We start from the raw sequence: 15,685 nt of genomic DNA, 5'->3' as shown, positions 1-15,685 counted from the left end.
GACATCATTTTCCCAGTCCCAAATAAGTTCAAAATATACAAAAAGCAATAAATTAAAAACTAGTTAAGAAATAGGCATTAAAATGATATGTTTAATCTATGAAAAATCAAATTTTAATAATCGAAAAATGGCAATTACTTTTCCATCAATCCAATATATTTTTTGCATATAAGTAATTAAAATAATACATCTAAAATGGTAAAATCATTGTAATTGTGAAATAAAGAAGAAATTTTTCAGTATGGATGTATAAAAGTATTTATGTATTTACTTAATCGTTTATTTCTTTATCCCTTTATTGTCATGTCATATCTATGTTTACTTAAATATTCACTCATTTAAACTCTATTCATTATTTGTTTACTTCCTTCGCTATACCTAAACGACTGAATTAGATGCTTTGCTTTTTGCACAAAATCTATTAATGCTTCAAATAAAATTTTATTAAGTATGGAGTAATATCGTACTGAATGAAATTCTAATTTGTTTAAATTTCAAAATTGTATGACTTCGTAAATAATATTTGAATTATGAATAAGGCAGGCATATGTATTGTAAATTACTGTTTTTTTAAATAAATAGCATTGTCCCTCTTTTTTTTGGATTCTATCAATATAAGTTAATTTTCCTACCAACAATGTTATTTTTGGCATTTTCCAGTTCAAACTTTTATGAGCCTTTTCTTTAGGGATTTAATACTACAAAACATACTAAATTGATGATATTTTAATTTTGTACAGATTCTTTTTTCTTATCAAATACTATCAGTAACAAATGATTAAAATGGACACATTGTTCTGTGAAGCATCACAAATTACTTCTATATCAGTATTTCATAAATAAACCGCTGTATAAGAAGTGCAGTCATCTAATGGATGAATAAGTTGTAATAGTAGTAGTAGAAACATTATCGAATGCTTTCTTTTACATTTATCTATGAGCATAGTGATGACTTCTTCAATAGAGCATTGTTGTGAAGAGCTGAAATGTCCATTTCGTCCAATTCATTTGGAATGGATCGACTCTTTATGCATTGCATATTTGTTTCTTTCTTTGAAATTTTTCTGTTCAAAAATATTTTATCCATGATCTGTTTCTTTCTTTCTTTTCAAATTCTTAATACCTGTATATGCATATATGTTATTATTTAGTTGTTTATTTGTTTGCTTATTACTATCATTCTCTCTTTAGTATTAAGTAATTTTTGTAATATTACCTTACAATATCATTGTACTTTATTATCACTTCTTTGCAGTGAACAAATTATTGTTCGAGTTGAGATACTTTCGTTGCTGATCTAATAAGATATCTAATTGGTCGATTAATTTGATCCAGGAATATTTTATTACCATTTTAACTCTGGGATATGATGGATGATACAACAATAAGTAAGTCATACTTATTTTATTTAATTTAAAACGATCAGACAGTGTACGATGCTTTTTTAGTACTAAGTAGTTTTTTCACGTATTTTCAATTATTACAATCACGCTAACTTACATTCATTACAATCATAAATCTAATTAAATTCTTCCATTTATGTTTAGAAACTAGTTGTAGTTTATAAAATTATAATGAAGTTACATGTATGCAATCATTTTATGAATTTTCAAAATTTTTTTTAATTTATTTTTGACTGTAATTCATATTGTTATGCCATTATTCAAGAAGTTAAAATTCGCATAATTTAAAGTTCTTTTTTTTCATTCATTAAAGTTAATGCATTTGTTATTTATCAACATACGAAGTCATTCTCTACCTTTTTCTTTTTTTCAATAAGTCTTTTTCAAATATGTCTTATTCTTTATTTATTACTTGTAATTCTTTTTCATTTTATTTTATTAAGGAAAGTATAAATTGAGTCATTTTATGTCCTTTCACTGTACTACACTGTCAGTAAATGCTTCTAGTGGGAAAAAAGCAAATGCTTATGCATATTAGACGTAATTTCGATGTTTCAATCTGTGTTTTAGATTAAATTTTGTGTTATCAAAAAAAAAAACTGAAAAGTGACAGACATCATCTTTTTATTTTCACTAAAATGTCTGACCAATATAATCTTTTATATCAGAATGTTGGCAGTATTTTCCTTTATTTTTTTACCTGAATGTGTGGCCAATATAATCTTTTACTTTTTACCGGGATGTTTGGCAATATAATTTTTTGTTTTTTATGTGAATGTCTGGCTGTATATTTTTTTTATTTTTTAATGAAATCTTGGACAATACAATCTTTTATTTTTTATCGGATGGTTGACCAATATAATATTTTGTTTTTTTTTAGAATGTCTGGCCAATGTATTCTTTTATTTTTTATCTGAATCTCTGGCTGTTATGATCTTTTATTTTTAATCGGAATGTTGAATAATATAATCTTTTATTTTTTATCGGGATGTTTGGCCAATAAAATCTTTTATTTTCATCGGAATATCTGGCCATTATAATTTTTTATTTTTAAACGGAATGTGGGACAATATAACTTTTTATTTTTTATCGGGATCTTTAGCCAGTTTAATCTTTTCATTTTCATTGAGATGATTGGCCAAAATAATTATTTATTTTTCATCGGAATATTTTTCATTTGGATCTAATGTCTGAAGGATCGTTTCAAGATTTAAACTAAAGGCAAAATTTTTAATGCTTTTGTATTTAAAAATTTTTAATGCATTTTTCTGATAGAGTTCTACTTTTTTCAACCTAGACCTGAAATTAATTTGCAGATCCTTAATTATTCGTCAATCAGCCACGCACAAAATGATGCATGATTAGTCGATGACGAATCAACATTCTATGAGAATTTTCAATTTTAAGCAAACGACAATTTGGTGCAGGAATCTTCCGAGTACAAGCAAATTCCACAATTGTACCGGAATTATTCAATATATGAAAGAAAAGGATGGGAAAAAAATTGATAATGGATATATTATGAGGGAATTCGCTCAATCTCAGAATTTGGTTGTATATCATAAGAAATTTCGGTATATATCATTACGAAATAAACAACTATTGGCTGAAATCTCTCCACTGAATGCTGGAATCTCCATAATCGAACTATTAAAGATTGATAAAAATGAGGAAGAAATTATTTCGAATATTGAAAATAAGGAAATATGGCGACATGCAAAACCAGCTAATGACAGGACAATGGGAGTGGGAAACGAGGAAAATGAGTATAAGAAAAGGAAATTCAATTGGAAATGGTACAAATTCCGATCAATTCCTTTCATTCTATTACTATTGTTAGCAGCAGCACTAGTGCATTCACCAATACAATTCGTGACGGCTAAGTTAAGAAATGGTAACAATGGATATTGTGAATCAAATAGGGGTTAGTATTGATGTCAATTAATTTAAACTATATTTAAAAGTGCTCATAAAATAAGTGACACAACTACGACTTAATTATCGGCAACAAATTAACCAATAACACTAATTAACCATGTGTCGCAAAGAATGTAAAAATTTTTCATATCTTAATAAGTATATAAGTACCATTCGAATAATTTATACTATTTTTATTGATTGATTTGTAATATTGTAATACTCATGGTTGATATTATCTAACGATGAAATTATTTAAAGGAAGAAAAATCCAAGTAATTAGTAATTAATCTTAATGAGAAACGAATTACTGTAATTTATTGCAGTTAAGTAAAACGAATTACACTAGTTAACTATCGTGAGGATAACTATTCGTAACAATCAATTATAGTAAAAGAATCGAATTGTAATAATTTTATACAATAAATGACTCACATCGATTATAGTAAGAAAGATTAAACGTGCAAGATAATTTGTTACAGTAGAGAAACAAAGTATAGTGATCAATTGTAGCAGGATAAACAAGTTGCAGAGGCTGATTACGGTAAGCGTAGTTAATTGTAAGAAACCTCATCATAAGAAAAACCAGATTACAGCAATCATCGATAATATTATCCATTAAATGGAAATATTCAAATCAAGCAATTATCTACAACAAACATCGGTTACTTTTATCATATGAATGCAATTGGCATACATTGACACAAAATTTTTTCGCCACCAATTTATCATCATTCATCAAGTCATTATTAATTTCTTTAATTGCTCCAAATGCTAATTTTTAAATTAATTATTGTCATCCGTTTATCGTGTCCTAAATTTCGAGCTTTCGTTTTGGCATCTTTTTACTTTTTTATTTATTGCTAAATTTGAACAAACAGTTTGAGAGTTACAGAATAATTTTTTTCCAACTTACTAATTTCTGATTCATTTTGATTCTTCTATTGTTCTTTAACTTATTCAATCACTTTATGTATTAATAATTATGCTCCCTTTTCGCATCATTTTGTTTCTTTTTTCCATTTTTATTTTTTAAATTATACTAAGGTATACTTTAGCTTATCATACTAAGGCATACTTTAGCTTATGTTTAAGTATCATTGTTGGCAACATCACATGTTGTCACACCTGCATTAGCCGCACTTTTTGGCCGTACTTGTCGATGTGCATTCGATTGGCGTTCGCACTTTTGCAAGCAAATTGAACGATACAAATCTTTGCTTGCTGTTCCAAAAATGCAACAGCATGAAAATGATCAACTACCAATCGTTTGCATTTGCAGGTTAAGACTGCTTGCATTTATTAAATGTATACAAATCCCTTTTATTGCCATTGCATTTATTTCATTTTATTTGCACTTTGCACTTATTTACATTAGCTCATATACTCATTTATTTCAATTCGTCCTCAATTAAATTTATTTAATTAACTTACATTTTAGATGAAGTAATTTTGTTTTAGTTCTGTCTGAAAATAACAATATAACAAATGTAATAAATTCAGTTTTCAGACAACTTACATCAGAAAATAACTGTCAACAATTTATGACGCAATGTTATTTTACGCCTGAAAATCAGCATGAAGAGTTTGTTTATTGATGGCGTTATTTTGAAATTTGTAAAAAAGTAGTGATAACTGTTTTATTACCTTAAATTGTTGAAAAATTTGATCATTATTACCACAATTGTTATCACAACCATCACTAAATTATTCTCATATTCGTTGTAGTAGTAGTTAATTAATTTAAACCTATCCTCAACAAACAGCTATTTAAAGGACAATATATGAATTGCGGATGAATATACTTGTTGTTTCCAAAATTTTTGATGAATGAATTCAAATTATTAGTAATAAAAATCAAATTTCCAGATGTACATGTTGTTTCAATCAACCAAATGCATTTTGTAATCAATTACAATGCCACAATGGTGAACCAAAATTTGGCATGCATGCAAACACAACATGCATTTGTCATCCACCAACTTCCTATCCATACAGCATTTGTGCTTATCACAGTTCATCGTTTTATGATCAGCGAGAAGTTAGTTGAACCTTAATATGTGTCATTTTAAAAAGGAGGGAAAAAAGAGAAAATCGATAAATCTATTTTTAAGCATTATATGTATTTGGAATGCTTACAATGTTTGTTGCATATTTCTGAAACTTTTTTTAGCACTCTTCGGGAATGATTAGTGTATTAGTTGCTGTATTGATTTTTTATGACATTACTGTATGCAATCTTAACATATTATTGTATGCAAGAGTAATATAAGTTGTTCAGATTGTTATATCTGATAATCACGATAATGGACAACAGTCTGATTATATCAAATATCCATTGCATGAATCATCGGTGCATCATGAGGAATCAACTGCAATGAGGCTATATGGTATACAAATTACACCTACCTTGGCCATTATCATTGTTCTAGGTATATTTCGTTTGTTGGACATTCATCCAAAATATATCTAATAGAATAAAATTAGCTGTAACTTTAAAATAAACAAAATCAATCGCTGTTTTAATGTTATCTGCTTTTTTCCTATTTATAGTAATGCTGTGCATGAAATAGTTTTAAACAAAAACTAGCAAATATTAAAATGATCACAGATCACTGATCATGCTTTCTTTCGCAATTTATGCATAATTCTTTTTTTGAAAGGTTACGTCTTTCCCTTCTTTGATTTAAAATCAAATTTTGTTCATCTATAAGAGCATTTCTTTTAAAACTTTTTCCGTTCTCTATTTTAACAATTATAAATTTGTTGCATTTTTACAATTAGCTGCAAAAAAATAAAAAAGTAATTTTCTTTTAAAACCATTCTTTATAGGTTTATTGGGTGCCATCATACTATTAACATCGATATTACTTGTAGTACGATCATGTCGTACGCATCGTGAGCATCGTAATCGTGCAGCAAAACGTGAACTGGCGCAATCGGTATTGCTTGAACAACGTGCTGAAGAAGAAAAATATTTGCCATAGAATGAGTCATTTATGATTGCATATAATTTTATAACATTGTTCATACAGATAAGCAGATGACTTCGAACTCTCGAGTCCGAGAGGATTTGTATTAACAAATTCTCTCGGATTCTCAGCTTTTGATACAGTTTCTCCCGGGTTCTCAATCTGTTACAGATACTGTCAGATTTTGATAGAAATTTATTCTTATTGACTCTTACGGAAACGGAAATCAGTGACATGGTGACCATAATTTTTCTATATTCTTAAAATTTCTGAAAAGTGGAACAAATTCGTGATCGGTTGTGTTGTAAATAGGAGGACGAAAAAACGACATCAGCATGTTCGGTTAATTAGGCTACAAATTGTAGTAACTCGAAATTTTGGTTGATGTAACAGTGTTGTTTTTTCCTGCGTGTGTGTGGGACGTACCGCACGTGAATACAGTTTCATTTATTGAAGTCTTATTTATCACCTATGCAGCTCATTCATGAATAATACGACGCTTGACGTACATATCTTCAACAAACTAGTGATTTACTGGATTTTCTCTTCCTAAACATTATAGAATTTCTCTTTTTTGAATTTTATTCGACGGGAATAAGTATATGCAAGTTCCGGCACAACTTTTGCCGTAGCATACATAAGAAATGCTTATACGTGCAAATTTCACAGAAGTAGTACACGTAAGAAATGATTCCAATCGCAGCACACGTGAAAAATACTTTTATTTTTCAGAATTTAACATATCATTGCGACATGTACCATATGTCGGTATATTTTTACAATTTTCATTTAACCTTTTTCAAAATAAAAGTCGACTTTAATTAGCACATTGATGCGGAATATTATAAGATAAAACTAATAAAATCATGTAGGAATGGAATTACTTATATTTATCCCTATTTTCTTCCATCACATATTTTTCTCTCATTAAATTTTATCCCGGAAAAGTTCCCGAGATTATTATAAAAATACGTCCAAGTAAAATTTATGTAAAATTAATTAGGTTAACAAAACTCTATGTAATTTCATCAAAGCAATTTAGCGAATAAATTTGTATTGCATATTTTGAATCCCAATTCGATATCTACTTAATTTATATCAAAAGCTAAATGCCAGGTTAAAAAGTGACAAATGGGGTGAAAAAAAAAGCGACGAAATTTTTTCTTTCGAATACTTTCAAAATTTTTGTTTATATTTAGAAAATACTGAACCAAAAAAAGTGCATTTTTTGACTTCTAAATTTTTTCATATTTTCATGGGAATAAATATGCTTAATGAGATTTTTTATTAAAATTTTTTTAACATATATATGAAAAAGAGATCAGAGATTATATTCATTAAGATTATATTCATTAAGAGATTATATTCATCAAGATTATATTCATTAAGATTATATTCTTTAATTATATTCATTAGATTATATTCATTAAGATTATATCCAGTCACATTAACTGATTAATAATGAATACGATGCATTGTGAATAAGACAAAAATTAACAATGAAGAGTAAAAGACCACACAAACAAATACTTCTATACTGTATTGAAGGTAAAATGTTAACCGTTGTTGAAGATTTCATTTGACCGTAACTTTTCATTTGACTGAAGGGAACAATTTTATCTCTTTAGTTCTATTGCTTCTTGCCGATTTCTTTGATTGTTTTTACTTCTCATATTTGGATAATGAACCTCAAAGTTGGGTAATTAAACTTTTATTCCGATAAATTTGGTTAGTACAACAACGAACTAAGCAATTATGACTTCGATATATTATTAATGACGATAACAATATGAAAGAGAACCAAATGACGTTCGTTATTGTCTATTCAACTGACCTCGTTGAAACACGAAACATGATACACATCGAAACATGATTTTGGTAATCAGAACCCTGTTCTTCCTGATTGGGGAGCAGCACCTTGGTATAGTTCTGAGGTCAGAAGGTCAATTCTGAGGTCACAAAAATTACCGCCTTTATTAGAGCATATAGATACAATAGACGTACAGTTCTAGCATACATTGCACAGTATATCCTCACATACAACATATCACACTCAACGGTATCAAATTAACAAGGAATTATTGATTTACTGTTTCTCCTCGCGATTTACCGACAACCGTAATCCATCCTTATGTCAACACTATGTTTACTTCATTTGTCCATTATTTCTTATATAAATAAATACAATGAATTTATCGCCAAAAATACGCTAATTTATACTAATTACGGCTAGAAATAAAATTTGAAAAAAGGAAAGAAAAAATTTATTTATACCAAACCATTTTTTTTCCAAAGTTTGAAATTTTAATTCAAATTTAAAATTTATGCGGTTTTGACCAACCATGTGGTGAAATATTCGTTCATAGAAAAATTTTTATTTTGAAAAATTTTCTATTTTTTTTCTACATTTGAAATTTTAATTTCGATTCATAATTAATGAAATTTTGATCATAATCATACAGTTAAAAACAAGCAACATTGAGCATAATTATTTAATTACAACAAATTTATTACTTTCATGTTCATTACTTTCAAATTTATTACTATAAATTTGTTACTTTTCATAACTATATTAATATGACTTAAAATTTTTCTCTTTTTTGAATCCAAAACATTGCTAATAAAATGAAAAATTCAATTCAGCAAAATAAATAGCAATTTCTTGGCGAAAAAAAGTAGAGGGAAAAATGTGAATACATATAAAGGAAAAGCTTTTGCAGGACTATAATTTAGTCAATAAAAAAAAGTCCTTCTGAAATTAATCAAATGCAACCGCTAAAAAATGCCTTCAAAATATTTAAAAGTACCGTATCCCTTCATTGATCAGCCAAAAAAAAAGAAACGAAATATTCTTTTTCGGCAATCAAATTTTACAGTTTTTTAATATGCTCATAAACTTCTCACGCAAATGACAATTCCTAACTCTAGTGCTTTCATTATTTAATAATCGCTTCATTTATGCCTTATACTTCTCGATATGATGCCAATTTATGAAAATTTCCACTATATTATGAAATTTTTTGATTGAAAAAGGTGAAAAAAAGTTCATTAACAATAGTATTTCGCTTTTTTAATGTAAACAATTCGGAAAGAATTGTAGTTAAAAGTGAAATTGAAAATTAATTTCCTTGCACTAGCAAATATTTAATAAAAAAATAAAAAAAAGCTTCCCCATTTATTTTTATCAATTTTATAATTTTACAAATTCATTTTCCAAATGGTAAAAAGCCTTTCACCGTTTCCAATGCTTCGTTTACGGCAGTTTTTGCTTTTTCGACCTGCTCGGTTAAACCAAGTTGACCGATAAGACCTAAAACAATGAATTATTCATTCAAATTTTTTTGCACGGATTTTCAGGGAAAAAAAGCTTCTTAACATTTTCATTTATTAGAAAAAAAGCGTCTCAAAATTTTCTAATTATCCTTTTTTTTACTTCCACTTTTTGTTTGATAGATTAAATTAAATAGGTAAATAATTGAAAAAATATGATTTAATAAAAATAAAAAATTGAAGGACAAAATAATTAAATAAAAATATCCAAATTATCAGTTAAAATAATACTATCGTCATCTTCCATTTCTTGCGCAATTTGCTGCGGAGTTTTCTTCATCGATGGACCAACGATACGACCATCTGTCGACGTATCAAATGGTATACCGCTGATACCATCTTCTTTTTTTTGAATATTGTACTAAGAATAGTCATGAATAAAAATAAGAATGAACTGATAATTTAAAAAGAAATGATAATTTTGGATTGTGAATAGCTATGCCAAAAATTATTGAACCAAAAAAAAATCTTTTTGCTTGTTTAAAGCAATTTCCCCCCTTCATAGTCTTAAAAATTAAGCAAATAAATTATTTGGATAATGTGCTACTTTTGAACGAATATCTTGACGCATTTTTTCACGTTCTCGCTCCATTTTACGATGACGTTCTTTACGTCGTTCTTCTTGCTCCAATCTTGCTGCTACGACCTGCAAATGATCACTTATACAAACTTTATTTCAATGTTGTAAAAAATAGAATATAAAAGATAACTAAATATTAGCTATAAACAGCATTACAATTCAAAATTAGCAATTTTATTTCAAAATCCGAAACTTTTTTTGATTCAAAATTGTTGATTTTACTTCTTTCAAGTAATTGGCAAAATACATGAAATGACGAAGTATTTTCCTAGGTAATCGTTAATTGTAAAATGGTAGCAAACATCTCATGTTTTTTTCGTACAAAATATGAAATATAAAGCAGAAGATGAAGTTGTACTTCGGGATCTTCGCCAGATTCTGTCTTCTCGCCACCTTCACCATCTTTGTCACCGGTCAGTTTATCGATTCCGCCTACCCAATATAAGCAAACATTAATTTACACGGATTGTTCAGGATAATTTTCGGATTACATTTAGGATTAATTACTTTCTGGATTATGAAATATCCATTTTCCCTCTTTCAAGAATACAATTTTGCCTAAAAAGCATTACATTTATAACTTATAAAAACTTAGCAAACACTAATAAAATATTTTGAAATTTTCGTAAAACTTCATACCTTTCATTTCATTCAGTTTTCCACCAACCATCTGTTTCATAATAAAGCTGGCCATTTTTTTTTGTTGTCGTTTTTGTTAAATTTCAGGATTCGTGAAGGGCTAACAATCCTTTAATTTATTTTATTCGAAAGTTTTTAACTTTTTTCAAGAAAAAAGATTCGATTTCTTTTATAAAAAGAAATAAAAAATGAAAAATTTGATGGAAAAGAAGGGGCAAAATGAGCACAGAAAAAAAAAGGAAAGTTTGTTGGAAAAGTATTGCAATAAAATTTGAAAAATTGCATTTAAAATGCTTTTTGCAATGATAGCACAGAGAAAGGAAAAGGAAATATAAAAAGTTTTTTAGCAATCAATAAAAAGGAATCAGTAATCATTTAAATTAATTTCATTTTATTCGTCTAAGGATTTTAATGCAAAATGGATATATTTTAAAAGATCGAATATGTGTTAGATAGGATGAAAATTATGTGCATGCATAAAGAAATAAGGAAGGAAAGAAGGGAGGAAGAGAAAGAAGGAGGATCGATTGAGATTTGAATTGAAATTTAAGGAGAAAGAGGAAAACAAGTAGTAGTAGCAGTAGTAATAACTGCCCTCTGCAATAGGCAAAGCAAAATTCTGCCAAAAAAAAGCACAAGCTTGAAAATAGCGGGTGAGAAAAAAAAAGTTTGGAAAAGTAAATGAAATGCATTTTTTCGTTCACTTTCATTATTTCAATTTCAATAGTGAAACAGTATGAATTAATTGAGACACCAAGGCGAAGACATTTTAGCGTACAATGATATTGCCGCTCGGCGTGAAATTCCATACATTATTACTTACTTTCAATAGAAAATTCCCTTATGGCTCAATAATTAATGAAATTTCTCTATGAGCATTTTATGCTTTAAAACTATAAATGTTTGTATATTAAACATATAATCAATTTGTAAATATGTAAGGAATTTCAAAACATATCAATTTTGTAAATTTGAATTTCCAACAATACATATGCATTAACAACGGGTAAATTTTAAAAATTTATTACCAAAACATTGGGCAAATTTTAATTCTTAAAGACAAATACACATTATAAAATTATAAATTTCAATTTCCAATCATAAGTATTTGACCATGTTGAAATCAGAAATTGTATAATGCATCCTTTCGTATAGTTTGAATTATTTGAAAATCACCTCATGATCTTGAAAATTTAACTTCAATTTGAGTATTAGAAGAGGAAGAAGTATTCATAAGTTTATTATTTATTCACTTCTCTTTCTTTTTCTTCCTTTTCTCTCTTTTTATTTTCATTATTTAAACATTTATAAAAAGTTTTAATAAAAAAAAGATTTTAGTTTCAAAACTAATAATGATTTTTCCTTCTCAATTTTTCTCATATTTTCAATGGATTGTCGGAAATTTCACAAAATTGAATTTTACAATTTTACGTGTTGTGTTTAAACTCAATCGATTTATCTTTTGCTTGTAATGTTTCACAAAAGAAATTGTGAAACATATTTCAAACTTGTAACTTTGCAGTTAAAAGTTTTGGTTCAATAAGGGGTTAATGGATTATATATAGGACCGGTTAATCGTTGAGCAAATAATAATTCTAATTAGTTATGCAATCGGTATTAATCAATCTATCATTATCACTACTACAATACATGATGAGAGTATTTTTCTTAATTAGCAACGACAAACAATTTGAATGCTTTCTTGTCTTCTGAAATAATATTAGCTTAAATACCTAGTAAATATCTACCGATTGGCAAATTCCCATTGCCATTTTTAAATTTCAAAATTTTCAAATTTTCATAATCAAATATGAGACAAATTAAATTACTTAATGGTTCAATCTAGAGAGAAATGAAGACAGTAAAAGATTAAATTATTATTAATTCAATAGCAATTTTCGAGCATGGAAGAATTGCAATGACAATGAAGTGAATAGAAAATAATCATGATTTGACAAAGAAATGATGATAAATGTATAAAATGATAATTGTAAGTAAATGAGAGAACAATCATAATTTGATGAAAAATCGTAAACGAATAAAGATGTATGCAAAAAACGAAAAAAACATATTAATTTTTCTTTTTTCTATTACAATTGAATGAATTGCATAATGCATGGAATTTTTTCAACATTTCAAAATTTTTCCAATATTCTTGTCATGGATATATTTTCAAATTTAAAAAAAAAAGATTTCTTTTTTGTTTAATAGAACTTTTTTTTTGCTTTTCTTTTTCTTTTGGAAAAGAGAGAGGAAGAAAAAAAAGCCATCTTCAAATTTTGCTTATGTGGCAAAGTTTGTTATCTGTTTATGATTAGAAAGTAAGGAATAAGCTGAACAAATGGAATGGAAAGCCTATCGTTGTAATGACAACTTACTGCTCCTTCCATGCCTTAGTTTCAGGCTAACTAGGCCAGTAAATATCCAAGAAGAGCGGAGGGAGGGATGTGAAAAGATAAATAAAAGGACAGAGAAACATACAGACATGGATAAACGAAATAATAGCCTCGTGAGAATTGCGTGTCCTAAGGATCGATTTTCGGTTCAAAGCCTTAAAGGGAACAACATTTGTCATTTTGTGTATGCTTGTGTATATCTACGTGTGCATATGTATGTGTGTATGTGTGTATGTTTGTATGTTGTATGTGGGTGTATATATATGTATATATGTATATATGTATGTATATATGTATGTATGTATGTATACATATATGTATGTACGTATGTATCTACATAAATGTGCCTTATAGTGTACGTCTTTTTGTCTGTTACAGTTTTGTAAATCTGAAATTAAAAACGTGACGAGTTCTAAATTATATTAATGAATTTGATTGTATAAAGAAGGAATTAAAAAATGTGGCGAAATTTTGAAGTATAAAATTTTAAATTCAACTTAATTAGTTGATACAATAATGTGTCATACTGTGGTGACAAGAGGGAGTAAAAGTTAAATGAAATAGGTTGTTGAAAGCAAAGAAAAATTGCGAATTTGAATTAGCAAACATTGTAGGCTGAAATTGAAATAATTCATTAGCCTGAAACTATTTAACTTGAAAGTTCGGCCCAAATCTGTGAACTTGAAACTATTTGTTGAATTGTTACAAAAGGAGAACATTTCCTGCCATATTCAATCTTTTTTTTTTTTGCTTCATTTCTTCACTCACGTCGTTTAGGTATAATTGTAAGGTTACGGTAACTTGCTATACTCAAAAATGGCATAGTGGATGTTTTGCATAAACCAAATTTATTCACAATGGAATAAACAAGCCATAAATAATTGTGCCTAGGATTTAAGGATCCAAAGAAAGAAACGCTTCGATAATGTTTCAGTGCACTACAAATGGAATCAATTATTAAGACAATAAATAAGACAAAGCAAAATTTTAATTACTAAAATATATTACAAATGTTATATTGTTGCAAAATGGAAACTTATTTATATTCGAAATAATCATTAATGAAAAATATGTCTAACAGTTACTAATCGATCTTTCGAGATTCAACTTTTTTTCACTTTCAAACATTCAGTGATATGAATGATAAAGTTGGAGCTGCTTGTTTCATTTCTACTCAGCTATTTAAGAATTACTAAGTGAGCATTGTAATTATTAAGTAAGAAATGTAAAAGGTAATACTATATGATTTTCATCTTTCTATGTTTTTAAAATAATTCGAATTTCAAAGTAGTTTTTCTTCCTATAATTCCTTTTTTAAAAGCCTATTGTTATTGCAATTTCAGCCAAAAGTTGGCTCTTTTTTTGCATTATTTTGTATGAGTTATTATCCCTACGAAACTATTAAAATTGAAGCAGGAAAAAGAGAAAAATAGAAAATTTCATTAGATGAAAGAATCTGAAATATAGTGACAACAAATATACTAAACAAATTGTTGTGATATTCCTGCTATGATTATAATCAAGTTTAGTTGATAAACGTTTATTTACGTTTATTCCTGAAATCTGCCCTATCGAAGTTACGTTATTCGTGTTTACTAATGAAATTTATTATGCTTAATTACGTTTGCACGTGCCAAATTTGTCACATTGAAATCGCATTTATTCGAATCTATTAATTGAATTTACTAAATTGAAATTACATTTATTGATGAAATTTGTTACTTGAAATTACGTTTCTTCGTAAAATTTAATTCGTCAAGGTCACATTTATGCGTCAAATAAAACAATCAAATAAGTTCAACTTTAGTAATATCTCATAAATCGTATTAGTTTGTTAATAAAATAACTTTAGTCATTATGTAAATAGAATTTATAAATATAAATTATAAACAACAATAATCGTTATTTCATTTAGGAGAGAGAGAGTAAATATCATTTTTGCGCATTTGTGCAAATTATCGTTGCGTTGCGTTTCATCTCAACAAAGCATATGGAAAAACCTGTAAAACTTCTTAAATATTTACCTGAATCGAAAAAAAAGAATAAGCAGTATTAAGATATATGATTGAAGCTGAAACTGCTTTTCACGACATTTGTTTTTTCTCTTTTTTTCTTTTTTTGATTTTTGATTTTAAGATGGCACATGACATGAGCATGACATATGCGAAAGTTTGTTAAAAGTGCAACATTTACGAATTCTTAAATTCAATTTAGTGATTCATTGTGAGTATTTGTTTCGACAAAATTACTTTATTAGCAGCTTGTTCCGTGGATTCTATTCAACGACTGTTTTCTTATATATGATCTAAGTCCTTTTATTCAAATTTTTGAAAAAATTTTAACAATTTTAAACACATCGTTATAAGGTTAATATACAAATGATGAATCTAGGATTTTCAATCCGCTTAATTACTTAATTAATTATATATGAAACTTTGATAAGACTAA

General features: G+C 27.6%; 2 protein-coding genes across 2 annotated transcripts; one reads left to right on the top strand and one right to left on the bottom strand.

The window, feature by feature from the left end:
* Nucleotides 1–2,924: 2,924 nt before the first annotated feature.
* Nucleotides 2,925–6,307, top strand: LOAG_06517 (hypothetical protein; the record flags this gene model as incomplete). Its single annotated transcript, XM_020447161.1, has 6 exons — nt 2,925–3,327; nt 4,416–4,602; nt 4,831–4,905; nt 5,190–5,361; nt 5,602–5,752; nt 6,153–6,307. The coding sequence occupies 6 exons, from the start codon at nt 2,925–2,927 to the stop codon at nt 6,305–6,307; spliced, it is 1,143 nt and encodes a 380-aa protein (XP_020302579.1).
* A 3,091-nt stretch (nt 6,308–9,398) lies between these two features.
* On the bottom strand, nt 9,399–10,959 carry LOAG_06516 (hypothetical protein). Its single transcript, XM_003142052.2, has 5 exons — nt 10,842–10,959; nt 10,561–10,634; nt 10,170–10,268; nt 9,854–9,983; nt 9,399–9,602 (listed from the first exon to the last, which is right to left on the bottom strand). The coding sequence occupies exons 1-5, from the start codon at nt 10,894–10,896 to the stop codon at nt 9,499–9,501; spliced, it is 462 nt and encodes a 153-aa protein (XP_003142100.1). The 5' UTR covers nt 10,897–10,959; the 3' UTR covers nt 9,399–9,498.
* Nucleotides 10,960–15,685: the final 4,726 nt, after the last annotated feature.

Source organism: Loa loa (genome assembly GCF_000183805.2).
Source record: "Loa loa unplaced genomic scaffold supercont3.96, whole genome shotgun sequence".
Lineage (NCBI taxonomy): Eukaryota > Metazoa > Nematoda > Chromadorea > Rhabditida > Onchocercidae > Loa > Loa loa.
This window is presented reverse-complemented; position numbering and strand designations above follow the sequence as displayed.